The 26,650-nt window shown below is 32.5% G+C and overlaps 1 protein-coding gene across 1 annotated transcript in view; it reads right to left on the reverse strand.

Annotated features, from left to right (window-relative positions):
• The window catches only part of LOC129222419 (globin D, coelomic-like), a 110,877-nt gene extending 102,258 nt beyond the window's left edge, over positions 1-8,619 (reverse strand). The window contains exon 1 of the mRNA XM_054856931.1: positions 8,061-8,619. Coding sequence (XP_054712906.1) covers positions 8,061-8,269 — 209 coding nt within the window. The 5' untranslated portion in view covers positions 8,270-8,619. The remainder of the gene's footprint in view (positions 1-8,060) is intronic.
• Positions 8,620-26,650: the final 18,031 nt, after the last annotated feature.

The raw sequence follows: 26,650 nt of genomic DNA on the forward strand, positions 1-26,650 counted from the left end.
CATGTTTATGTGTTATAGTTAAACAGTTGAGGCAAAATTAAAAATTTCATAACTCAAATAATTAATAGAAAATTTACAAAATGTAAGTTAAAGCAACATACATTAAACTGTGTCATAAAATTGCATTATTATAGACAAATAAATTTCTTAAAAGTTTACTAGTTCTTTGTAAAATTTCTCATTTTTATTTCAAAAATTAATTATAATTTTAAAAAAATGCATTAAATGGGCATATTTAGCCATTGATTTTAAAAAATGCAACAATTTAGATACCTAACACAAAATTATCCAATACGAATCAGTACCTTGGAATTACCAAGGACCTTGGAATTAGATTGGATCCAAAATTACTCCATCTTAGCTCAGGTTTTGCTCATCAAATAAACATAATTACTTAAATTACAAGTGCATTCATGTTGAAATATATTTTAAAAGATAAAAAACCACTTTGCGTTTTAAACACGCCAAAATTGTTTTCTCTAAACCATCCCAATGAAGCAAAGGCAGCGAAAATACATGCCAAAGAAGGACATAAAATGAGTAAACAAGAAAGAAGTCAATGATTAGCAATAGCCTACATAAAACTACGCATTTACTAAAGGTTCACTTCAAGCCCCACTTGGCTAGGAAATAATATTCGAATGGTGAAAAGAGAGCGAGAAAAATTGTTCTGTCAAAATAAAACCACAGCTTCGTTAGTTGTGGGCACCTCATGACAACCGGGATGATACAAATAAAAAGGCTTATGACTAAATAGGAACAGTTAAGAAACTGGATAAGGGAAATATTCTCCCAAAATTAGCTATTTTTCTAACGTTATTCCTTATCTTCAAACTCAAGCTCAACTTACAAGTTTAATTAAATCTTAATCGATCACTTCTGAGGGATCAATTTTTTTCGAAAGACAAATGAGGGAAAAAGACAAATTCGGGTCAAAAAAAAAAAAAAACTGATCATTATCCTAAAAAAGATATAGTAGTAAACAATTTGTTAAAAAAATACAAAACATTCAAGCGGATACAAATACATAACTTTTAGATGCGAAGCAAAAGAAAAATATAAAAATTCATTTAATTACTAAAAATATTAAAAGTTTCTGTCTTATCTCATTAAAATGATCATCAGTTTCTTCCATCTGCTCAACTATCACTGCTTCAACAGAAACAAGCCACCTATTAATTCCGCAATTGATTCTTAATCGCCAAGCTTGAGGGCGGTCAAATTTTCGTAAAACTTTCAACAAGACGTGCAGACACCTATTAGTTCTAAAAATGATCTTCCCAAACATGAAAATTTCCGCAGGATGAAATGGGAAATACCAACATTGTGGTAACTGTTCCAACTGTGGTGCCCACAACGCTCCATTTCTTCAAGTGCCTTACAGTCGCTGCAGGCTTTCTTCTCCTTGGACTACCCAACAGAGGAAGATTTGTTCGCTGATCTTGCTAGAGACATTGCCAAGACCATTTAAATGCACTACAAATTGTGGTTTCTTTTAAGGACACAACAACAAAAACAACGATCAAGGTGGTCAGACACATTAGTTGACTACTATTTGGGACTAAATTGTTCAAATATGAAGATGCACGCGAGAGAACGCAAAGAGGTTCTACTGTAATAGCTAATTAACTTGAGAATTTGTGCTTTATCCTTACTAATAATAAAGCTGAAAGTCTCTCGTATTAGTTTGTAGCATAGAAGTGTGCACCTCGTAGCGATTTTTCGAAAATTTGACTTTTTTTTTTAATTCTTATTTTAAGAATATTTTACCGAGCAAATTATCGTAACATGGAGGAGTAAATTAACATAACATGGACGATCAAATTACTATAACGTGGACGAGCAAATTACCATAACATTGACGAGCAAATTAACATAGCAAATTGACTAGAAATTCATCATTCATTATTTACAAATATATAAAGGCGAACTAAATGAACTTTTAATTTTCTACTACGGGCAAAGCCGTGTGGGTATTACTTGTGACATTATATTTCAACATATATATATTTGATAATGTGAAACATTCTTTTTATTATGGATAAATATTCTGTACCACGCAAGTCAGGATTAATCGAAATATTTCAGCATTTGTCGTTTCACGCAAAATACCGAATAAGAGGATTTTATTCTGAAAGTGATGTAATGCATTTTTCGTTAATGTGGAATAGTTAAAGTAATGCCTTGACATTTCAATGCTCATTTTTATCTATGGAGAGCTAAAAATTTTATCATAACAATATTAACTATCATTGTTTTCTTGGCAGATAACAATAATATTACACATAACAAAAAATCATACCATCTTATCTATACTTACCATAGTTTTCATTGCAATCAAAAAATGATTTGCCCCACTTTCAAAATGAACTTCAGATACTATTGGTGCTAATATAAATTATTTATAATATTTACGATGAAAACTTCGCCAATTTGCTTCAACTATAAATAAGATACGTGCGAATAAATTCCCATCTTGTAAGTGAAAAATAGATAAATAGTTTCTGGGGTTAATGCACGTATCATGTTTTTTAACGATATTTCCCATTTACGAGAGGTTATATATGCTCAAATGAAAAAGAAAGTTAAGAGAAAATAGCTTTTTTGGAATCATTCGGGGCTAAAAATTTCTAAGACTCATGAAATGCTTCCACTGATTAAGACTCATATCTAATATAATTACAGTTTTTTGTCATATCTAGGTACGTTTTTTCTAGACCAACAATGGAGCTTTAAAAATATCGATTTACCGAAAAAACCACATCCTCAAATGAAAATATTGGTACTAAAAATATGTCTTTGCGCCGACCGTCGCTTTTAAGCAAAAAATGTTGAATAATATACGAGACAGAATTAAATTTCTACCTTAGAGATTTTTCTTAACATCTTTAAAGCATCATTCAAGCTTTCGGAAAAAAAACCTTTTTTTCCCGAAAAAAAAACATTCTTCAAAAAATAATCCTACAAAAAGCAAGGGATCATTTGCATCATTGATTTCAAAAGAACTTTTTTAAAGTTCTGTTACTTTTCGAAACGAGAATTTTTCATTCTTCTCGAAGTTCTGAATCTGCAAAATTCGGTTGAATTCAAGTCTGATCAAGTTTTTCTTAGAGTTTAAACTGCAGGAACTTGAACTATAATTTAACGGAAGAGATAAGTCAACTTTTAAAGCTGAAGAGTTTTTACGCTTTTTTAAGACACTTCCAATGTGTGTTTATGTTTAAATCATGGAAAAGGTTTTTGAAATAAAAAGTTTCCCATTGTGTTGGTTCATTTTTTCTCAATTGATATCGAATTTTTTCATCAAATATTACAAAATAAAAAATAACCTTAAAAGCCCATGGCAAAAAAGAAATTGCGTCATGTTAAAAGATATGTAATTTCTGTTTTTAAAAAATCTTTTTGTAGAAGATCGCCTTGTTTTAAAGGTCATAGACCTAAAGTAGCAACCTAAAATATTACAAATGGCTTTATAAACTTAGTTGGTTACGTAATCTGTTTGTTTGATTTTCATTCATTTTCAATATCGCATACAATTTCGAGATTTTTTAAAAAAGTTTTATTTTGTCTATGCATTTGGATATTTCGCTCATTATAGCACTCACTATTACACCAAAATTCCAGTACAAATGAAAAAAGAAAGAAAAAAAAGAAAGCTTAATGTATCGTAAAATATACACACATGTTATTAATAGTTGTATTTTTCTTCTAATAAGGTAAACAGGAGTCTGAAGAACTTCGATTTTAATAACCGGTTGGATCTAGAAATTTTCGCCACATTCAAGCTGGACGAGAAAAAAAAAAAAAAAAACTGGGCGAAAAACCTGTTGCGAACACATTCTTGGTATCCGGTATTTTCACACATTCGGCCACTTTTTGGTAAACATCAAGTCGAGTTTTCGAGATTCTACTGTACCAGTAATTCAAAACTTGATTATGGGTTTTTCGTAACTCGTCAGTCAACATATTTAAGGCAAACATTTTGCTCTGTTTTGGCACGCAGCATAGTAACATCCTACCAGCAAAACATCTGAAATTCATATACGAGATACTTTCTGAATTGACTTATTTCGACTGACACAATTCATTTGGTTTCTTCTTCACTTCAGCCGTAAATTGCTGCTGTCATGTGGCGTTGTGGCTGTTCTATAAACTTTACTTGACGGCCGTCTTTATAAATGTGCTATGTAGAAAAAACAATTCCGGTTTGAAATTTGGTGATAGAACACGGGGGCGGATGCAGACCACCATAATAAAAAGGCGGGTATGCTGAAAAATGACTCCCTCCCCTCCCGTGAACAAAACTACGGTTTTGAGCAGTTTCTGAAACTGCTTGGGTGCCAATAAAAATAACAAATCAGCCACGAATAAAGCTCCTAATAAAGCATTAACTTTACAAATTAATTTCGTAAGCAATGAAAAGAAGTATGTAGTATTTCAAAAGTTTACTTTCAAAACTAGTGTATTGAAAAGACTACTGAAATTGTTTGCATTTCATTCATAAAGTGTTTGAACACAATGTGGGCGGATAGTATTGTTGACGGTTTCAAGGGGTCATGACCCCCATGACCATCCTGAACCTCTGATAGAACCAGGGATACCGAAGTTATGTTGTTGCGTTGCAAATCTACTGAATTATCATTAGAGAATTTCGATAAACTACTAATCTTCATTATTGTTTTTTGAAATTTAAGTAGTGCTTATAGAAAGTAAAAATAAAGAGTCAGGACTTAAAAATGAATCCAACAGGGGATAAGGAATTTAGTGAAATAAACGATAATTGCATATTGGAAAGTGATTCGCATGAACATTTTCGAACGAGTAAAATTGAAAGTCCAGGATAAAGCAAATATTGTGAGAAGTTATATTTCATATTAATCGAAAAGGAGCTAAAGAAGAATATTAAAGAAGTATGTAACAAACAAAGGGTCATTTTTTTTAGAAGTATAGAACTTTAGGTTCAAATAAAACACAGTTAAATGTTGTTAACTGCCATGAATGCTGCTTTATTCGAAATCTATGATTCTTTGCCATTTTTACTTAAATATGATTTCTGGCATATGGACACCTCGGCTGGCTCGGAGAAAGTCCAATCGAAAAGTCCAATTTTCTCACTTTTTGCAGCAATGGAGGCCGTATGTCAGTGATAAGGTGGCCAATGTTCTCTTCCAAGGCGTCAATCGTCTGTGGCTTATCGGTGTAGACCAGAGACTTCACATATCCCCACAAAAGGTAGTCCAGCGGTGTTAAATCGCATGATATTGCAGGCCAATTCACGGGTCCATTACGCGAAATTATTCGTTCGCCGAACGTTTCTTTCAATAAATCAATTGTTACACGCGCTCTGTGGCATGTTGCAGTGTCTTGTTGTTTATTCATGATGAAATGGCAAACCGAACTGAACACGAAACAAGTGACAGCTTTTAAAATGGCACGCATATCAAACAGTGTTGCCAACTTAAAGTTCTATACATCTAAAAAAACACCATTTACTAATGGATTATCGACTATAGTATGTTGCTCCTCTAGCCAATATTTCACTAAGAGCTCTAACTATTACAAATAAATTCTTACAGAGTATTAGAGTAAAACATAGCCTTGGTAAAATACCATATATTAAGCTCTCCTCTCAAAAATATTTCATTAACCCACCACTAAGATTGTAGTTTCAACCACGCGGTTAAAGCTAATAAGGTAATTTGAAAGATGACTGAATGTTTCATAAAGGGCACCGACATGTACAGATAAATCCCGTTTCTGTATCATTAAAGTTGATGCATGGAAAAGTAAGAACGCAGCATAATTAATGTAATTTACGGTATGCATGCAATTGTGATAGTTTACTTTCGTGCTAATTTTGGTAGTTCATACACAATGGGGTCGTTTCCAAAATTTTAAAAGTATTTTTTTCTGAAAGAGCATGCTTAAAAACATAGGATCTGACAATTTTTTAAATAATTTATTTAAGTATATTATTTTAAAAAAATACTTAAACCGGTGCGCTTTCATTGTTTACGCTTCTGTCGTGTGATATCACTAATGCTGAAATGCCATTCAGTGTTGTTATTCACAGAGCAAAATATTTAATTCCCATCTTTACTCACGTGTACTGGCAACGATATGGTTGATAGCAAGCGCAGAGCATAATTTTAATTCGCTTCTTGATTATCATAACGTGGAAACGCGGTACAAAGATGCGCCAAATTGCATCATTTGTGACGTCATAAAGCCCACGCCTTGTTTTCGAAATCGGACATTTAAAAAAATTAATTTAAAAATAACTGTTGTGAAAATGAAAGTATTTTCTGGGTCCATGTTATTTTTTTTCTCATTCTATCAATTTCAGTGACTAAAAGTAGTACTTCTGACTGAAGGAAACAACCCCATTTAATGTATATTTTTAAGGCTTTAAAGCAGAGCATGCAAATATAGATTTTATTGAAGGAAACTTCCAGATGTTAAAAAGCTATTTAATGAATATGGAAATGAACTTTTTTTTACTAGTTTGGATAGCAATTAATCTTAAGATAGGGTAACACCCTTTCTTTCTTCAATAATCATCGTACCTTTCTAAAACAAAAAGCAATTTTTTGATATGCCCTAAATAACATATTTTGACTGTTCATTTGCTGGAAAAAAATTTCATAGTTTTCTGAGGTAAAAAGCCTTTTTTTTGTTTCAAAAAACTCCTGTTTCCTTAATATTTCCAATATATTCACTTTTGTATTAATTTTTTAAACCTTTTGAGTCTTAACTCTTCATTAGATACAAGAAAATGATATGACTTAAAATATGATAGTAAATTTAAACTGAAAGCAGTGCATTTGAGTTCATTAAATTTCTTTTAGCTTTCGCAATGATTCATCGATTATTATTATTACTATTGTTATTATTGCAGTATCAGAAAGATAAATGTTCGTGCTATCTAAATTTTTCAAAGTCTCAAAATCAACTTTTAAAAAGAAACTACTTAAATCATTGCGGATTCACTTAACTGTTTAGTAAAAAATCAAATATATATTTTTTTAATTTTCAAAACAAGAATGAAACTTATCAGATTGAAGGATTCCTTTTTACTCTTAAAACGCTCATAAAGATTTTTGATTTGTTTTCCTGAAAAAACAAACTACTCTGTCACTGATATATCAATTTATAAACAGGTTATTAAGCTTTAACCTAAAGGCTTGAATTTGCTTCCATTCTTACTCGCTCATATTAAATAATCGGTTGCACATTACAAATTTTCAATATTCAGGAATTTTTAATTCTCTTAAAATGCCCCCCCCCCTTCTCCTGTGAATGTATTAAATTAGAGTCAAATTTTGATGCAGCAACGCTTGCCAAAATTAAAATAGAGGGAGACCGAGAAGGAAAAGTTCTTCCAGAACTCAGTCAGCGTACCATTTCATTAATAGGACTTATTAAAATGTAATTCTTATTTAAAATAACAATCATGTAAAATATTAGCTATAAAACTATACCATGTACAAACTATTTCATGAAAAATAAAATATCTGAGAAATGACTGTAATTGATGTGCTTTTTGGTATGTTTCTTTTAAATATACCACACGTGAAGATAAACTCTTTTTGAGAAACTTATAAAAAAGTTTAAGCGGTTGAATTTAAAGTATTTTTAAAGCATGAATAGCTTACAAAATATAACAAATTAAGAGATTACTATCAACCTTTACGAAAATTCATTTGTTTTGGTGTTTAGCAAAAAAAAAAAAGATTCTAGCTGCGCTTTTAACGCAAAACATTCAAAATTGAGCTGTTAATATTTTTCTTCCCAAAGAAGAAAATAAGAGTAACATTTTTTTAACCTTGACATTTGTAATAAGGCAGTTCAAAAGCAATAAATGAGCATCATTAAATTATATAACAAAACCCAAGAATTATGAGGCGGGATTTTAAATCAGAGCATAAATACTTAATTTTACAAGTCCCTTCCTCTTTTGAGTTTTAAATCCTTAGAGCTGTTACCCAATTTTAAACAGCCATTAAGACGCCGAACAGCCCATAAAAAGTTTAATGGTGAATAAAAAGTTTTCGACTTACTTCATAAATGTTATAACCCCGACGTTGGATATATTCGCTACCAACTGCTTCCAAGTGTCCATGACCAGTTCTTTTTGCTTTTGTGTCAGTTCTTTAGAGTCATTTTCATCTAAAATGATGGCTTTCACGTTTTCTGTCGCAACCGCCTCGCCGTTATGAGGTTCACCTTCCTTTTTGCTAGAAGCAGTTTTAGTACTTTGACAACCCATCTTTTTTTACGAGAAATATATAAAGAGCTCGGTTTCTTATTTTATATCCACGTAAAATTTCGTTCTATTTTTGGCTTTGAGAATTCGTAAATTAAGATGCAGTATAAAAGTGTCAGCATTGCGGGAAAAGTTTTCACTCGGAATATTTTCTGGAATTTATTACTTCTTTTGGTCTATAACAAACAAATTTAAATTAGTTTAATAAAAACAAATTATCGGATGCTTAATTTGTGCAATTTCTGTTCACATCATAATTAATTTATCGTCTGTGAAAGTAGTCACATGAATAAATAAGCATGAGCGACAAACTCTTCACTTCAGAGCAGATTCGAATAACCGTTCCACGGGCTGTCCGCGAATCGAATGCAACAGCTTTTGTCGGCTAAGATGAGTTTGAGAACCTAGGGGGCGCTTCTCTTTTATTAAAGGCCTTACAGAACGGGAAAACGATGTTTTAAACTTATGCTTTTGCCAAAACCGAGAAAGATAGGAATATATTAATACTTCAGTATTGGGGAAACGTAGCTATTGTCTTTTACAGCTATAACGCTACTATTGTAGCCGAAAAATAATGATTCTTCTTAGGAAATAAATCAATGTTTATCTGGCATGGAGAAAGTTTTAGCTGAAAGTTTCAAACTTATAAGTATTTTTGAGTTAAGTATTTTTTAGTAATTACTAGAACATCGCTTATCAGTTACTTAATACTTGTTTAGGTAAATATTTATTCATCACATTTTTCTTTCTTAAGCTTTCAAATAACCCGTCTAGATAAACTATACGGAATGAATAAATACATTTTATACTATATTTATACATACTATATTCAATAATAATAATGTTAGTATTATTAATATTATTATTAATAATAATATTGATAACGCTACTATTGTGGCCGAAAAATAATGATTCTTTTTAGAAAATAAATCAATGTTTATCTGGCATGGAGAAAGTTTTAGCTGAAAGTTTCAAACTTATAAGTATTTTAAGTTAAGTATTCTTTAGTAATTACTAGAACATCGCTTATCAGTTACTTAATACTCGTTTAAGTAAATATTCGTTCATCACATTTTTCTTTCTTAAGCTTTCAAATAAGACTAGATAAACTATGTGGAATGAATAAATACCTTTGTGAAACACAGTAACAGTAGTAAACATCGCAATTAATTTCCAAGTTGTTCTTTATCTACGTTCTTGCAACTGTTGTTTTAATTGTTTTAAGCACAAGTGTGAGGAAAGATTAAGATTGCTAATTGAAATATAGAACTAATGTAATTCAATAAATTGAATGTACAAACTAAGTGAAACTCCGTTTATATAAACATTAGAGCTCTTATACATAAATAAAACCATCTGAAGCATCTAAATATCAAACCTTATTACTTTTACTTTAAAAGAAAAACCCTACGAAACTAAATATATTACTTATTCAATAGAATAAACAGTTTGTACATCAATTTCTAAATAATGCAAAGTATTTTATCTTATTCAAAAGTTCTTTTATTTTTTTATTTTTCGTATAAATGAAAATGTAGGTTTCTATTTATTATTTTATTTTTCAGGATTCGAAGCAGATTTCTTTTTTTTTTTTTTTTTTTTGGGCTTTTTGGACACTTAAAATAACTGCTCAGTGCTTTGATTAAAACACATTTTTGCAATTTATTTTATCCGTAAAGAAAAAAAAACAGTAAAAACGCCCTTAGAATCATATTCGAAATTAATGTAATAAATGACTGATAAGTGTTTTGCAAGTTTTTGAGTTACCTTTATCTGTAAGTTACTTTTTTCTTGCAAAATAAAGGAATGCAATAAAGTAGTATGTTTCCCCTGGCCAGTATATAATCATTAGTTAAAAAGGCGAGGATTTTAAAGCAAACAAAAATGTCTTGCAGACTTCTCAAATTCACGGTATTCAAAACAATGTAAAATAAATCAAAATTAACAATTTTTTTGACAAAATTACAGTTCTTAACAAATTCAAATTGACTCCGACAGCTACTTTTTTAACTAGAAAAAAAAGCTGTAAAATAATAAGGAAAGTATATGGAAGGAAAATAAAGAAAAGAATGGGAAATAACATAGTGTCAAATTAGAGCGTTTTAGAGTCTTTTCTGAAAAATAGTGCTTAGTAATATACTTTTTTGAGTTAATTTTCACCTTAGTTTATCTTCACTACTTAAGTCCTTTTCTCTCCCTTTAAAAATATTTACGCCTCCCTCTCCCTCCCCTCCCCGAAGCAAAGAAAAAGAGACGGAAGAATAAAAATAATCCGGACGAAAAAAATCCAATTTTTAAACACTAATTGACTTTAAAACTTAAGTTGTTTATTACAACTGATTAAATATCGAAATGCAATTTTAAATTAAAGAACGCCTTATTATGCTAACTTACATTGTAACGTTATTTCCATTTTTAATCACTTGTAACTTATAAAGTCATATGAAATATTCATATCTTTATTTCAAAAATATCGCATAATTATTCCTTTCAAAAAATAATTTTGCAATTATTGCAATTATATTCTTTAAATCTCGCTAAAACTTTTTTTTTCCACTGCATTGAATATTTCAAACTCATTAATTACAAAGAGATTTAATTGTACTTTTCACCTGATTAACAAAAATAGAGGTTTCCTTCAGGCAAGAACAGTGCTGTAGCGGAAGGTCTCTTATTTTTGACATAAACGGGTATATTTTTAAAAAACATATTTATGAATGAATATATTTTATTAACGTAAACTTTTTAAGACCTTAAGCATTATATCTTGACTCATGCCTTTCTAATGTTTAGTTCATTTTAATTGGTTTCACATTTTTCATTAGATAATTTCTAGTGTGTCAAAGCTTTAGTGAAAAGTAACGTTTTATGAAGAAAAAAAAATGTTTTTTTCCCCGAATTTTAATTTAAGATTACCATGTTACATTTCTTACATTAAATGACAGTATTAATTTAATATCATATTTAAGTTAAGATATAAAAAAAAATAACTCATAAACACTTTCTTTTCAAAAAATGCCAAATACAAACAGGAAAAAGAATACGAGAGAGAGATAGAGAGAGAAAAAAGAGCCGAGAAGAGAAAAAGCTGGGGTTTAAATATAAGAATTCACTATAAAAAGGCTCGTTTAGTTCTCAGAAAGTTTGTTGCTACTTTCTATTTTTCTTCTGTGTATTACTTCCAAGTAAATGTTTTGTGATTGTTTAAAATAATTTAAAAAAAAAAAACCTAAAACACCATCGGAATGTGAGCGAGTGTAACTTCGCAGCAATGCAATGAACACGGTGATAAAATAAAGAATTAGATCTTAGAGAAAAGAATGAAAAACTGAAACATTAATTATATTTCAAAATTTTTTATAATAGGGTGGTTCAAAAATACATGTAAAAAAAGTTTCTACTAGATAACACTGAGGGAAACCCCTCAATATTTTTAGACTTGTGAGTAGTAATATACTAGAAGAATTTTATCTTCCTATTTCAACTGAAAGACGGTGCTCAACCCCCTCTCCCAAACTTCATATGTATGGGGAGGGAGGTTCAAAAAAAACATTGAACTGAAAAAAGAATGCTACACATTATAATATACACTAGTAATATGAATATACATTGCAATAAAATAATTCTTGACAAAAAAAAAAAAACAGCTAGGAAAATTAAATGTTTTTAAATTTTTGGCATTTTCTATACTATGGTTAATGTTAAATTAAGGGGTCATTAAGCACCCTCTCAAAATTTCAGTGAAAAGCGAAATCTTACCACATAATTCTTTTAGTAAATCTAAAGAAATAAGGGGCGTCCTGGACTCTAGTTGATTTTTTTTTTTTTTTTTTTTGAATCACCCTTGTGTATAAGCATAAATGTCTCGCATAGTGCAAATTAATAGCACTCTAATTTTACCATTTGCCCTCAAATGGAGTGGAATGTGAAGCACAGAAAACCTATTCCTATGTGTAACGGTTTTTTAAAACAAAACTTCTGATTAGTTTTTTTTTCTTTTATTGGGGGGGGGGGGGGGCTATTTCTTTTCGTTCCAAGAAACAAACAATTTCCAGCTCTCTGCTCTAGTTTTGAAATTTAAAGCGAACATTTTTTTTCTTTAATTCAACATTCACAAGCGTTGTACGCAATCCCGAATGCTCGAGCAAGGAAAACATACGTTTTTCATTTTGCTTTATGTATGCAGATGGAAAATATTTTTGAGAACATGGCGCATCCTATGGGGTTAGTTTCCAATAAGCTTTCACCAAGTACATCACCTGTAGTTTGGAAATTTCTTTCTCTCGTTCCCGAGATGTTTTAAATGTTTCGATTTCCAAGCATGAAATTGAAATATTACAAATGCAAATGCTTTGTATGTTCACACTGAAGCTCGGATATGAAAAATATGTTCAAAAATCCTTTTTAAATTGAAAAACAAGAGTCCTCTAACACAAAATAACAAACGAATACATAAAATTATCTCAGTAAACCGACTTTTCACAATACAGCAAGCAAGGACAATGTAGCAGGTAAGAGCAATGTCTGCGATCAGTTTACCTTGAAGGACTCGGCACAGGCAATGTTTCGGAATTGAATTAATAAAGACTTAAGTATAGACCATTTTTGATGACGTAAGGAAATGAATGGCATTCGACCTTCCACCCGGAAACTTTTTGAAATTAAAGTTTCAAACGATTTTAAACGATTTGTAGTGATGTTAGGAGAGAGAGAGAGAGGTTTAGAGGTCTTCACCCGGACATTAATCAAAATATAAGTCGTTAAGACGCAATTGTAGACTATCTCAGGTATACATGAAATACACCGCCAGCTCAGTCAATTCCAGCCGAGGACTCCAGTTTCGTGCTTATTAGCACTAATCAACCCGGCATAGGAGTTACTGAGCTGGAGGAAGAAAACCTCTTAAGGAAGCCAAGAGTGCCAAACAAACTGGTAGCTAATACAGAATAAGCACTGACCAGACGAGTGACCGAAGCAATGGTTCGGTTCAACTCGAATATTGAAGACAAGGCAGGTATATTCAGTAAGTTACCGCCCTATAGCCAGGGCTAAGGCAGAAATACATGAAACGCACCGCCAGCTCAGTCAATTCCAGCCGAGGACTGCAGTTTCGTGCTTCTGATGAGTGCTAATAAGCACGAAACTGCAGCCCTCGACTGGAATTGACTGAACTAGCGGTGTATTTCAAGTATTTCTGCCTTAGCCCTGGCTATAGTGCAGTAACTTACAGAACATCTCAGGTAGTTTTGAGGGAGATGGTGTGGTTCAGGAACTTTCTTACAATAATCTTTTAAAAATGTAGTTCAACAAGAGGTGGTTCTAGAAGACCTTATATGATGCCAGAGGAAAGGTTTTCGAAACAGTTTCTCGGGAATAATTGGGAAATGGATATTCTAAAAATACAATTCCAGAAAACCTATCATAACGGAGAAGAAAGGAATAGGTCCACATCCACCACAGGATAGTGGCACATCCTGCACCATGCTCCTTGGTAAGATCTCTGTATTTTATTTTTTTGAAATAAAATTGTTGTAGCCACTATAGCATATGCAAACTAGATAGTAAAATGTAAGTTAAAAAACAAGCACCTTCTTTTTTACTTCCTTTTACAAAAAAGAAAGTATTGTATTCGCGAAAAAATTTTCACTCAAAAATCGGCCTTAATTTCCATTTTGCTCTCCCCGAATGAATGTTGAGTGTATTTTTCAACCCGACCACATGTGGATATATGCCTAGGAATGTACAGACACCCGAAATATCAATTTTGGCGATTACCGAGTTAATTACAACAAGTTTTCTCGTGACGTCTATATGTACGTATGTGTCTATGTGTGTGTGTATGTATGTCGCATAACTCAAGAACGGAATGTCCTAGAAAGTTGAAATTTGGTACTTAGACTCCTAGTGGGGTCTAGTTGTGTACCTCCTTTTTTGGTTGCATTCGGATGCTCCAAAGGGGGTCTTTTGCCCCTTTTTTTTTGGGGGGGGGAGATCATTGTTAATTTCGATGTAAACTCAAGTGGTGTTATAATTTGGCGGACACTTGGCAATATATCGCCCGTCTTTTGGTCGCCAAGTTTTGTCGCCAACTCGGTGACAAATTTGGCGACTTTTTTTTAATTTAATTTATTTTTTTTATTTTTTTTTTTTTAATCTGGTTTCAATTTGACCACTGTTGGTGATATTTAGAGAGTAAACTATTGAATCACATTAAAACTGCCAATAATGAGGAAACGACATTAAATTAGAGTTAAAGGAAGTCATGCGATGCACACATTAGCTTGTTTTTTTTTTTTTGAATCTGCAGTAAGCTAAACTGGAGCGAAACTGAATGCAAAGGGTACACGGTTAAAGCATGAGCACCCATTATCAGATGACACATCAAAGAGCAGGTTTATCAGAAATTACCTCTGTACACAACGTGACATTTGAAGCGTTTGGATCTTTCGCTCATTAAGTCTCAACGCTCCCTATCTCGTGAAGTTGAAGGTTTGATAAGTTTATATTACATTCCTATTGATTTATCCATTGGTTTAAGCCGTGCATGCTACCTATGTATGGTTTTATTACTGCTAAATAAATTCTTAGAGCAATTTAGAAATACAAGGAGTAAATGGAGTTTTTACCCTTAACCCCCCTCCCCGACAAGGAAATTTATTTTAATTAAATACTTCAGTATTAAACGCAATTATTTTTATTTTTACCTAAAAAAGTGAACATGAAGGTGAAGTTGAAGGTTTGATAAGTTCATATTACATTCCTATTAATTTATCCGTTGGTTCAGTATTAAACGCAATTATTTTTATTTTTACCTAAAAAAGTGAAAATGAAGGTGAAGTTGAAGGTTTGATAAGTTCATATTTCATTCCTATTAATTTATCCGTTGGTTCAGCATTAAACGCAATTATTTTTATTTTTACCTAAAAAAGTGAAAATGACGGTGAAGTTGAAGGTTTGATAAGTTCATATTACATTCCTATTAATTTATCCGTTGGTTTAAGCCGTGCATGCTACCTATGTATGGTTTTATTAATGTTAATTAAATTCTTAGAGCAATTCAGAAATACAAGGTTTAAATAGAATCTCTCCCCCCCCCACCCCGACAAAGAAATTTATTTTAATTAAATACTTCAGTATTAAACGCAATTATTTTTTTTTTTTTTGCAATTATTATTGTTTTGTTCACCAAGCAACCACTTCACTTTGAAAAGCTTCCCGCCAAACAAGAAAAACAATTTAAAAGATCTATCCATATTTCTGAGGAGTTGAAGGTGGGAGGAGGTTCTAACGGAAGTAGCTGTGATGAAAAAGGAGAAGAGGGAGGATGATACTTTGACAGATACTTGGTTGGCAAACTAGATATGATAACTTTTTATGGCTGAGGGTTTTTGGGTTTAGGATGCAGGTTTTCTTATTTGTGCGGAAAAGTTAAAGGTTTTCCTGGCGGGGAAATTTTTGCAACAGGGTTGTTTCTGATGAGATATCACATCTTTTTGCATTGATATTATTACTTTGTCTGTAGTTTTAGAATTGAGAACTTCAAGTCAGAAAATTTTCAATTGAAGCAACGCTGTTTTGCGTTTTTAAGGAACAATAATGGCTAGCCTAATTTTACGTCAATTTATTTTCTGACTATTAAGATTCTATGTTCATCTTGCGAGAATTGGGCGGTTTAAATTTCATTGCAATCCTTGTATCCTCTCTGTTACAAAGAAAACTTCTTGGATAATAAAATAATATATTTTTAATTACATTGTCTTCGAGTATTTAACAACTTCGCAATAAATTCTATTACAGTTTCTTTATTTGACAGATTATTCAACATTTTCATGAAAGTTTCTTTAAATGTTTTACAGCTTGAGGGCTATTTTAATCTAGCTTTTCACTTTTTGTTTAATTACATTTTTTCTTAAATCTTGGATTATTTTACGTTTTATGGGATAATTTTAATTGTTTGGTGATTTATCTTTTTCTTGATAGAAGTCTTTGTCTTGTTTAATACATAGTTTTGTTTAAAAGTTCATTTAAAAAACGAAATAACGCATGTTATCACCAAGCAAAAAAAAAAAAAAAAAAAAAACTAAGCCATAAAATATTTGAAATTTGAATGTGTCAGAAGATCTATACAACTTTACTCGATGTCAAATCGCGGATATCCCAAATTTGCCATAGCGAATGCGCATGTTGCGCGCGGACTAAGCTCATTAAAAGTCTTGCTTAAATTAATTGCCAAAGTTTTTTCAGCTAACAAATTACTGTAAAGCACGTATATCCACACACGTATTTCATATATTTTCAATTCATTATGTGTTGTTTGTGAAAAATCCATTAATTTAGAAAATAAGCAAACCAATAAAAAAGTGCTATTTTTCGCTTTCAATTAAAAAGTTATGTGTGCCGTATTCATATACGTACAGTTTCATATAATTTGTCACGTAAAATATTATAATGGTTTAACCCCAGTTTCGCGCCGACATTTAAAATTTCTTCCCTCCATAAATATATCAAAACTGAAAAACAGGGGGAAGGAAATTTCGTATCGGCAAAACTTTGGGGGGGGGGGGGGGGGGAGGACAGCAATCTAATCTCATTCATTAATTTGTTTATCTGCTTAAGTATAAACAAACAACATAGAATCTGAAAACAGAAAGCCCAATCGCGCATGTGCAGTCGCTGTGGCAAATTTGTGATATCCGCGATTTAACGTCTAGTTGCAACTGTTGGATATGTTTTAGTATTGATTGAATTTCATTTCCTAAGACAACTTTGGAATAACTGTTAGATCTGTTCTAACCTTGCAATTGTAGTCAGAGATAAACAAACCCTATGAGCTGAGAGTACATAAGAATTTAGGGAAAATTAGTGATTTTCAAACTCAATTACTCCGGCCCCTGGGGGTTGAATTTTTGTATGTGTACTCAATGCCCCCCCCCCCAAGAATATGTATACAAAAAATCATTACCGTAGTCCCCCGGGGGGCTGTGATAGAACCCCGGGAAGGTACAAATTGGGGGTAAAAACGAGGAGGGAAGGGGAGGGGGTCAAATGGCACAAAAGGCACATCAGTAGGGCACAAGGAATGTGTGTGCGAAATTTCAGCTTGATTCCCTTTTTCTTCTGGGCTGTAGCCCTGTCAAAGAAAGCGAAAACTTTTTTGAACAGCGATTTTATAACTTTAATACCTCTTCCCCCTGATGGTCCAGGGGATTGTATTTTGGTTTACGGCGTCAGGAGCCACTAGAGATTGAGTGTACCAAAAATCAACTCTGGGGGGTTTTCATGGAGCTGAGATACAGAGGGGTGAAAAACCCAAAAAACTCCAACTTGTTCTGTCGTGTAATCTTGTTCTTCGTCGCTTTTATTTTCTTTCGTCTGGCGGTGGATTTGCTTCTGTTGGCTGCTGACGTTTGGTTTCCTTGGCGGGGCAAGACGCGCCAGCGTCCCGTGATTTTAATTTTCTGCACAAGGGTATTTATTTGTTATATTGTTATGTAAGTATTCTTAACAAGGCAAAAAACCAAGGATTTTGGGATTTGGAGGGTGGGAGACCCTTTGTGTTTTTGATAATAGCGCCACAATAATAGCTCCACACACTTTTTGCTAACATTTAATGAAGAGCGGGGGGAGGGGGGGAACTTGATGAGGTAAGTACAGAAATAAAAAAGAGAACTCATAAGTAGGATTTTTAAATACATTTTCATTATCAGTGGGATACTTTATAAATACCCTGCATAATCAAAAAGTAAATAAGTTTAATAATTTTTTCAAAAGAACATAGAATTTTTGAAAATGTATATTAAAAGACAGAGTGCTTGTCAGCGTTCTGGCCTGATGAAAACGTCAAGATATACGGAATTTCGCTTGCAGTTTGTTTGGTTTATGATACACCACAAAAAAATTTCCACAAAACTCTTTTTTTTTTTTTTGAGCAATCGCAATTCCTTATTGCTTTCATTTGACTGTTTTGATGTGCTATCATTTTATTTTCCCGCCAGCACCCTCGTCGACCGGCTCCTCACGATGCTGCTCCTATAGCGAAAACCGTCTCCAGGTTGCGTCAATATCCTACACTTACACGCATATACTCACACACATACACTCATGCCACACTCATGCCTGCGCACAGGCAGAAACACACACTCCTACACACAAACACACATACACATGCACACACTCATGCCTGCACACAGACACAAGCACATATGCCTACAAACACACACACACGAACGCCTACACTAGGGTGGTCACAAAAAATCTATTTTCGAATTTCTTCCGCGGCACCCCCCTAAAATTTGTCAATCGACTAGAAAACATGATTTGCAAAGTTTCAGCTTAATCCGATAATATTAACACGTGCCGCAAAGAGGCTATATTTACGAAAAACAGAGATTTTTAGCAAAAAATCGTAGTTTTTCCTCTTTAAAACCAAAACTATTCATTCTAGAAACTTCGTTCCGGTTTCATTTTATAGGGAATTTTATTTTCTTTAAGTCTAATTTCATTTAAATTCTTGTAAAAATTGATTGGACATTATTCAGGATTTTCCGAGTCAGGTCGTAGCTAATATCCTCAAAATCGCGTAAAAAGAATTAATCATTTAAAAATAAATTGCATTACTTCTTTTAGTTAATGGTTGTAACCCCCTTACAATGCTAAGTAATCAGAGCAAAAACAGAAATTTTATCAGAAATGTATACAGTGAAACCCCGTTACAACGAATACCGATACAACGAAATATCGATTAAACGAAAGAAATTTTCAGCCCTGATTTGATTTCCATTACGTTGCTTGAATTTCACTACTTTTCATCCTAGAAACTTCGTTCTGGTCTCATTTTATAGGAAATTTTATTCTCGTGATGAAATGTTTTATGCATTTTTTTAAATAAAAGTTACAGAATGGTTCTTGGCATTTTTCAGGTCAGGTCATGGAAGATATCATCAATAAGGAATTTTCATGCAAAGACCTAAAAGCATTACAATATTCAATTACATTTATTTGCTCTTTGTTAATTTTAATTTATCCATTGAAAAGGCTTCATTTGGAGGTATTTTAAAAATTAAATGCAACAAATTGCTGATTTAAAATAAAGGAACTAAGCTGTTTAGAAGAGAAAGCAAAGAGTTTAAACTACAAAAAAGAAAAAAAAAAACTAATGCATTTTATTACTTACACTGTTAAATGACATATACTGAAAAGACATACATCATTATGTTATTACTTTTCATTGACAAATTAAAGTTGTGATAGCTTCGATATAGTAGATTTTGATGAATGTGGAAAAATGTGCCTGCATTCTGACATAACTTGTAATAGAAACAAGTTAGTTAGAAATTAGTTTTACACCTCTTTCAGCTGTGACCCTTAAACTGTTAACTATCTTTTCAGTTTTAATATAATATTGGTTTCTACACTATTCATCAATATCAGTATTTAAAAACTTTGTATCGATTTCGAATCTCTTTAAAAAAAGAATTGAATATCTTAAATAGTTGGAGAAGAAATGAAAAAATCTACTTCTTTGTCCAATAAACTAAGGTTCTTTCAGATTGAGCTGTGCTTTTGTATCCCTATCATCACAATTACCTTCATTATCTCCTACTCAGATTTTAATTTTGCAGCCTCCCTTGTTTTGATCTTTCTTTTTTTTTTTTTTCTTTTTTTTAAGTATCATCAAAAAAGGGAAATGCGACTTTCTCTGAGTTCAGGAACAGAGATGGCTAATTATTTTTTGTAGTTATGTGCCTACATCATCTTCATAAATACTCTAGTATTGAACCAAGGATTTTACTAACTAAAAATCTCGGTTGGGGGCCAAAGCTGGATCGCAGAAATAAACCATACTTTTCCGTAAATATCAATGATAAACAACCAAATATCTTCAATACCTTTTGTCCCTAAATCGATTAAGGAAATGTGACCCATGAAAAGATATATTTTTAAAGAGTATATGAGGCAGTGAGGAGCAAAGGGATGTGATTGACATAATTAAAATTTAGGAGGTAATCAGAACAAATAATAGTGGAAACTCACTCTGCTTAGTGGCAAGAGATGGTACTAGTAGCTCTGGTAGGGGCTGTTATGTAGCATGATTTGGAAAAATAGTTTAACCTAAACTCTAAACGCGTTTTATAAAGAACTTTAAAAAGTCCACTTACATCCCTTTGATTCTCACTACCTCATATGGCCTTTGTCATCCATCTGGTCCGATGAATAGCGTCAGGTACTCGAAAAGTAACGCTGTTTGGAAAAGGGCTCCCTAAACAAGTTAGACAAAGTTGAATGAGTGTAGTCATCCCTAGGCTGCTGCTGATTTTATTTCTCAAAAAGAAAGCTTGAAATTTTTTCCCAAGATTGCTTATTTTGTTTTTAATCTTCTATACTTGCTTTGGATTGCATCTTATCTATACCATTCATCCTGAAATTTTTGAAAAATATCTGGTTGAGGACTAGTGGACGCGTACCTATTTCGCAAATCAAATCTTCTTTTAAACCAACTTCTAAAATATGGTAGAGATTTGCTAAATACAAAAACTTTCTCTGTAACAACTGCACTCACAAAACGCAGTTTTGCACTGCAGAAGCCCTAACAAGTCCCCGTCTAAGAACACAGATCACTTTCCTGGGAATCGTAAATTTTCATTTCTCTAGGTAGTCGAAAGACCTTACAAGACTGGGATTTTTAAGCTATTGCTTATCTCTGACCACTGAGGAATAAAGCAACGTTCCGTATTTATGGCCTCTACAGCTGATTTCAAAAGTTTTACACGCAGTTGTTTGTTTTAGCTTTGAGCTTTAGAGATTATAACTATATGGTACAGTGAAATCCTGTTACAACGAACTTCGAATTACCAGAACTTTTAGGTGTAACGAGGTTTTAGTAGTAATGAAATTCAAGCAACGTAATGGAAATCAAATCAGGGCTGAAAATTTCTTTCGTTTAATCGATATTTCGTTGTATCGGTATTCGTTGTAACGGGGTTTCACTGTATACATTTCTGATAAAATTGCTGCTTTGGCTCTGATTACTTAGCATTATAAGGGGGTTACAACCATTAACTAAAAGAACTAATACAATTTATTTTTTAATGATTAATTCTTTTTACGCGATTTTGAGGATATTAGCTACGACCTGACTCGGAAAATCCTGAATAATGTCCAATCAATTTTTACAAGAATTTAAATGAAATTAGACTTAAAGAAAATAAAATTTCCTATAAAATGAAACCAAAACGAAGTTTCTAGAATGAGTAGTTTTGGTTTTATAGATGGAAAACTACGATTTTTTGCTAAAAATTGCTATTTTTTGTAACTTTAGCCTCTTTGCGGCACGTGTTAATATCATCAAAATGACTTGAAACTTTGAAAATCACATTTTTCAGTCTATTGGCACATTTTAGGGGGGGTGCCGCAAAAGATTAGTTGAAAAAAGTTTTTCCCCATGTACCTTGTGACCACCCTAGCCTACACACACTCGCGCGTACACACACAGCAGCGAATACACAACACGCACACACATGCATACATACACGCACACACATGCATACATACACACACACACACACGCACCCACACACATGCGCTTACACAAAAAAACACATATGCGCCTGCACAAACACACACGCGCATTCATACATACACACGCTTGTGATTGCGAAAATCATAATTTGAATTCAAGATGCCAAAAATTAAAATTAATATAATTTTTTTAATAATTTGTTTGTTCTTTTTTTCTTTTTTTTTTCACACCAAGATTAAAGGAAAACTATTTCAATAAAAGCTCTTTTTGGCTGGCTGCTGCAATAAAGCTTTAAAGGAATTTTGAACAAAATTACCTAGGGTACACTTTTTCAATTTTTAGTTTCGAATCGAGAAGATGTTGTAAGACATTCCTTCACTAACACAACAATAGGACACGCGAATATTTTCATCAGTTTATTTTTAAAAATTAAAGTTTTTATAAATCACCATTTGTTTTCATTAACTCACTAAAACTTCCCAGGAATCTCAGTTGTTTATCCGCAACTATTTGCTAAACTAATTTTTTCACGAAATACAATAAAAGCAAGCAATAATTTAAGACGAATTGATTTATTTCCCAGATTTTTCTTTACATTAAAATAAATTGCGGAATATCGAGAACATTTAATTTGAACTTATTCATGTTTTACCGAAATCTTTGTCTAAAACAAGAAACTGAGCATTATGGATGGTTTGAAAAATTTTGCTCCGAAACACACCATATCACTAAAAAGTAAACTGGCGCAGTATAGCCTGTTTAGGCCCTTGCGCCATTAAAATCAATAGAACCAACCAACCAAAAGATAATTGACTTTTTTTTTAAAAAAATATTTTAAGGAGTTACTTTTTCTTTAATTACTCCAAATAAAAATGTATACATTTTGGCAACTCGCAACTATCAAATTTTTATCTTCCCTTACCACGCTCATAAATAAATGGAAATCTTTAATGAGCAAGAAATGTCTCATGTATAAGCAATTTAATACCATATACATAATTCATAATAAATATAAAACTTTACTCCTTAATCTGTTCGTTTTTTATTAACATTTCTAGAGGTATCATATTCCATTTATTTCTAAAGAATTTCCAATTTAAAATATATAAGAATTGAATCTCATGGCAAAACAAAAAACTGCGTTCATGAAAATTAAAATTTTCAGCTTTCTACTGCGTACTTTTATCGTAATAAGCATTCAGTTACTCAGTGTTTTAATTACGCATTAAATATAATAAGTCTTTTCTTTTTGTCTGCAATCAACCTGAAATCTAAAGTGCAATTCATAAATAAGTAATCAAACTTGAAAAAAAAAATCATTTTCCATCGTTCAGTTGAAAGGCCATTATAATTAACGTATTTTGTTTTCGTTTTAAAAATATTTTTTCATGCTTACGTTTATTTAACGTGAAGTTAAATTTGTGCAATTCGGTGAAACAAAAAATAAAAAAACATTAAATAGAGCTTTAAATTTTCAAATGTCAGGTACATAAGTGATGTGAGAGTAAATTATTAAACTGATTATTGAGATTGAATTCGTATTTTTTTTTTCTTTTTTTTTTGTTCCTAAATAAATGGGGTCATTTCCAAAATTTAAAAGTACTTTTTTTTCTGAAAGAGCATGCTGAAAAACATAGGATTTGACCAATTTTTAAATAATTTGACTAAGTTTAATATTTTTAAAATATTACTTTATTTGGTGCGCTTTTATTGTTTAACGCTACTGACGATGACATCACAAACGATGAAATGGCATTGCTGTTGCCATTCAGAAGAGCACAATATTTAATTCGCATCTTTACTCACGTGTATTAGCAACGAAATGGTTGATAGCAAGCGTAGAGCGCAATGTTAATTCGCTTCTTGGTTTTCATAACGTGGAAATGTGGTAGAAAGATGCGCCAAAGAGCATCATTTGTGACGTCATCAAGACCACGCTTTGTTTGAAAAATCGGACATTTAAAAAAATTAATTAAAAAATAACTGATGGGAAAATAAAAGTATTTTCTGGGTCCATGTTATATATTTTTTAAATTTATTTATTTATTTTATTTTATTTATTGATTTATTTATTTATTTTTTGCTTATTCTATCAATTTCTGTGACTAAAAGTAGTACTTTTGACTGAAGGAAACAACCCCATTTACGTAAATGCCTATGCTGTCGTGTTACAGGTAGAGGAAAGGGCGGCAGATATGAACACAGATGTCAACATGGTAAATTCTACAAAGATAATTTCAATCGACAAACCTTGATAGATTCTTAAGTAATAGCAATGCCAGTCCTACCTCTTAGCCAAACGTTTATAGCAATTAGCCATTTTATATTTATATGGTGACAACTTCTATGCTTTAGCTGGTGTTGTATATACAGTGAAGCACCGTTTATACGTTTCTCTTTTATACGATTTTATCAATTATACGTTTTTAAAATCAGTCCATGCAATGTTCAGTCCATGCACACATTAACCTATACCTATTATACGTTTTTTCGTTTGTACGCTTCTTTCATACAGTCCCTTCAAAAACGTATAAAAATTGTATCAGTCTTCTTCAGGTGAAAACGTATTTAAATCTAACTAATATGCTAAATGGTCCCACTAAATTTCGCTCACGCTTATAGGCCGTGACAATCGCTGAAACTCATGGGCAACAAAGAGGGCGCTACAGATAATCCCTGTTTTCCATTTCGTTACCATTGATTGGTAGATGCCAGGCTTCCCTTTAGCGCCTCTTACGGTCAAAATGGGCGACGTCCAATCAAAAATAAACCGACTTTGAAACTTGTGATTGATGGATGGATGCACAGAATTCCGTTCAATTTCAAGAGCAGATCATAGCTGCATCGGTTTAACACAGAAAAGTTATAAATTGCCAGGACCCGAAATGGCCAGCGCCATCTAGTGGAGCCATGTATGAACATTCAAGTTATAATTTGTTGCGTGAAAAAAATCATTAAGAAGAAAGATCTGTTGACATTTTTTCTCGAATGTAAACAAATAAACACTCTGGCTTTTGTTTGGAGGCTTTTCCTGTATTAAGCGGGATATTTAAAATTTTTCCTTCTTGGTTATTGTTCCGCAATCTGTCGGGAAATTTTAGACTTTTTTTTGAGCAATCACGATTGCTTATTGTTCTCATTTGACCGTCTTTGGTGTCCGTGCCTTTTTCCTCCTACCGTCACCTGCAGGCGCGACTCGGTCCTCCGGTAGCTGCTCCTGGTTTGTAGCGTCCATGTCCCACACACACATGCACTCTCATACACATACGCACTCACACACATACACACATGCGCCTTTGCACACATACACACGCCAACGTTCATGCACACAGGTCTACACACACACAAAAGCCTACACATACACAACTAGTACACACGTCTCCGTTCAAGAGGAGAGGTAGACTTGGAGGGACAAGAGCCGTGTTCTAGAAACAAGTGAGTAGAGTAGTAACCAATGAGTAGGGTCCTGTCGCAACTTGTGATTGCGAAAAACATAATTTGAATTCAAAATTTCAGAATTCAAATTAATTTTTCTTTTTTTTTGTTTAAGCCTGATTGGTGAACACGCATCACTTGACATAACTTTTATTTTCGAGGTAGACCGTGCAAAATCGGGCGATGCAGCTAGTATAAATACAAAAAGCACACAAGAATTTTTTTTTTAATTTTTGATGTTTTTTTATGCTTTTACTGTTGAGTAAGCACAATTAATTTATCAAAATTTATATCTTTTATTTTTCACAGAAATGTGCAATTATTTTTACATTATTATTATTTATACTTTTCTTCTTTATATTGGTAGTATGGCAAATAAAAATATATTTCAATGCTTACGTTCCATGAAAATATAAATGACTTTTTTCTTTGTTGTTGTTTTTTATATCTTGTATCTTGTGTTCTGTTTTATTTTTGCACTTTGCAAGTATTAATACTATTAATTACTGCAACGACGAGAAAATATGCACACATATCACTACGAAAAAACCTCAGATCTAAGAAAAATTCGGATATCTGAGTTTAAATCGTGTTATGCAAGACATTTCTTGAGCAATAAAAAAATAAAATTTTTGCTTTCATAAAATTTTTAACGATCTTGAAGAACATTGCGTATATAATTAAAATATGTTGGTTCTTCTCTTTTTCGGGGTCGTCCACAAAGTATTTCACGCATTGAGGACGGGGTGGGGGCGGGGTAATTCATGAAATTGTGACAGTTTGTGACAAGGAAGGGGTTAGCAAAAAAGTGACACCACAAATTTTTTATAACAATATGCTTATGAAAAATAGCAAGGCATGTAACAAAGACAGGGGAACAATAGAGAGGGAGAGGATAATAAGAAATTTGATAACACACATTTTTTATACCAATATGCTTAAGAAAAATAGAATGGCATATAACAAAGAGAGAGAGGACAAGGAAAAGGGAGAGGGTAAACAGGAAATTTGACGCCACAATTTTTCAACAATATGATTATAACGAGCTGATTTGTGCCTCACATGACTTCCTTTTACTCCAATTTAATGTAATTTCCCCATTACTGGCAATTTTAATGTGATTCAATAGTTTACTCTCTAAATATCACCAACAGTTTCAAAATTGAAGCAATTTTTTTTTAATCGCCAAATTTGGCGACCAAAACACTGGCGATATATCGCTAAGTGTCTGCCAAATTATAACACCACTTGAGTTCACATCGAAATTAACAATGATTTCCCCCCAAAAAATGAAAAAGACCCCTTTAGAAAAACCCGAATGCAACCAAAAGGGGAGGTGCACAACTAGACCCCACTAGGAGTCTACGTACCAAATTTCAACTTTCTAGGACTTACCGTTCTTGAGTTATGCGACATACATACGCACATAC

This window comes from Uloborus diversus, chromosome 5 (genome assembly GCF_026930045.1).
Source record: "Uloborus diversus isolate 005 chromosome 5, Udiv.v.3.1, whole genome shotgun sequence".
Classification (NCBI taxonomy): domain Eukaryota; kingdom Metazoa; phylum Arthropoda; class Arachnida; order Araneae; family Uloboridae; genus Uloborus; species Uloborus diversus.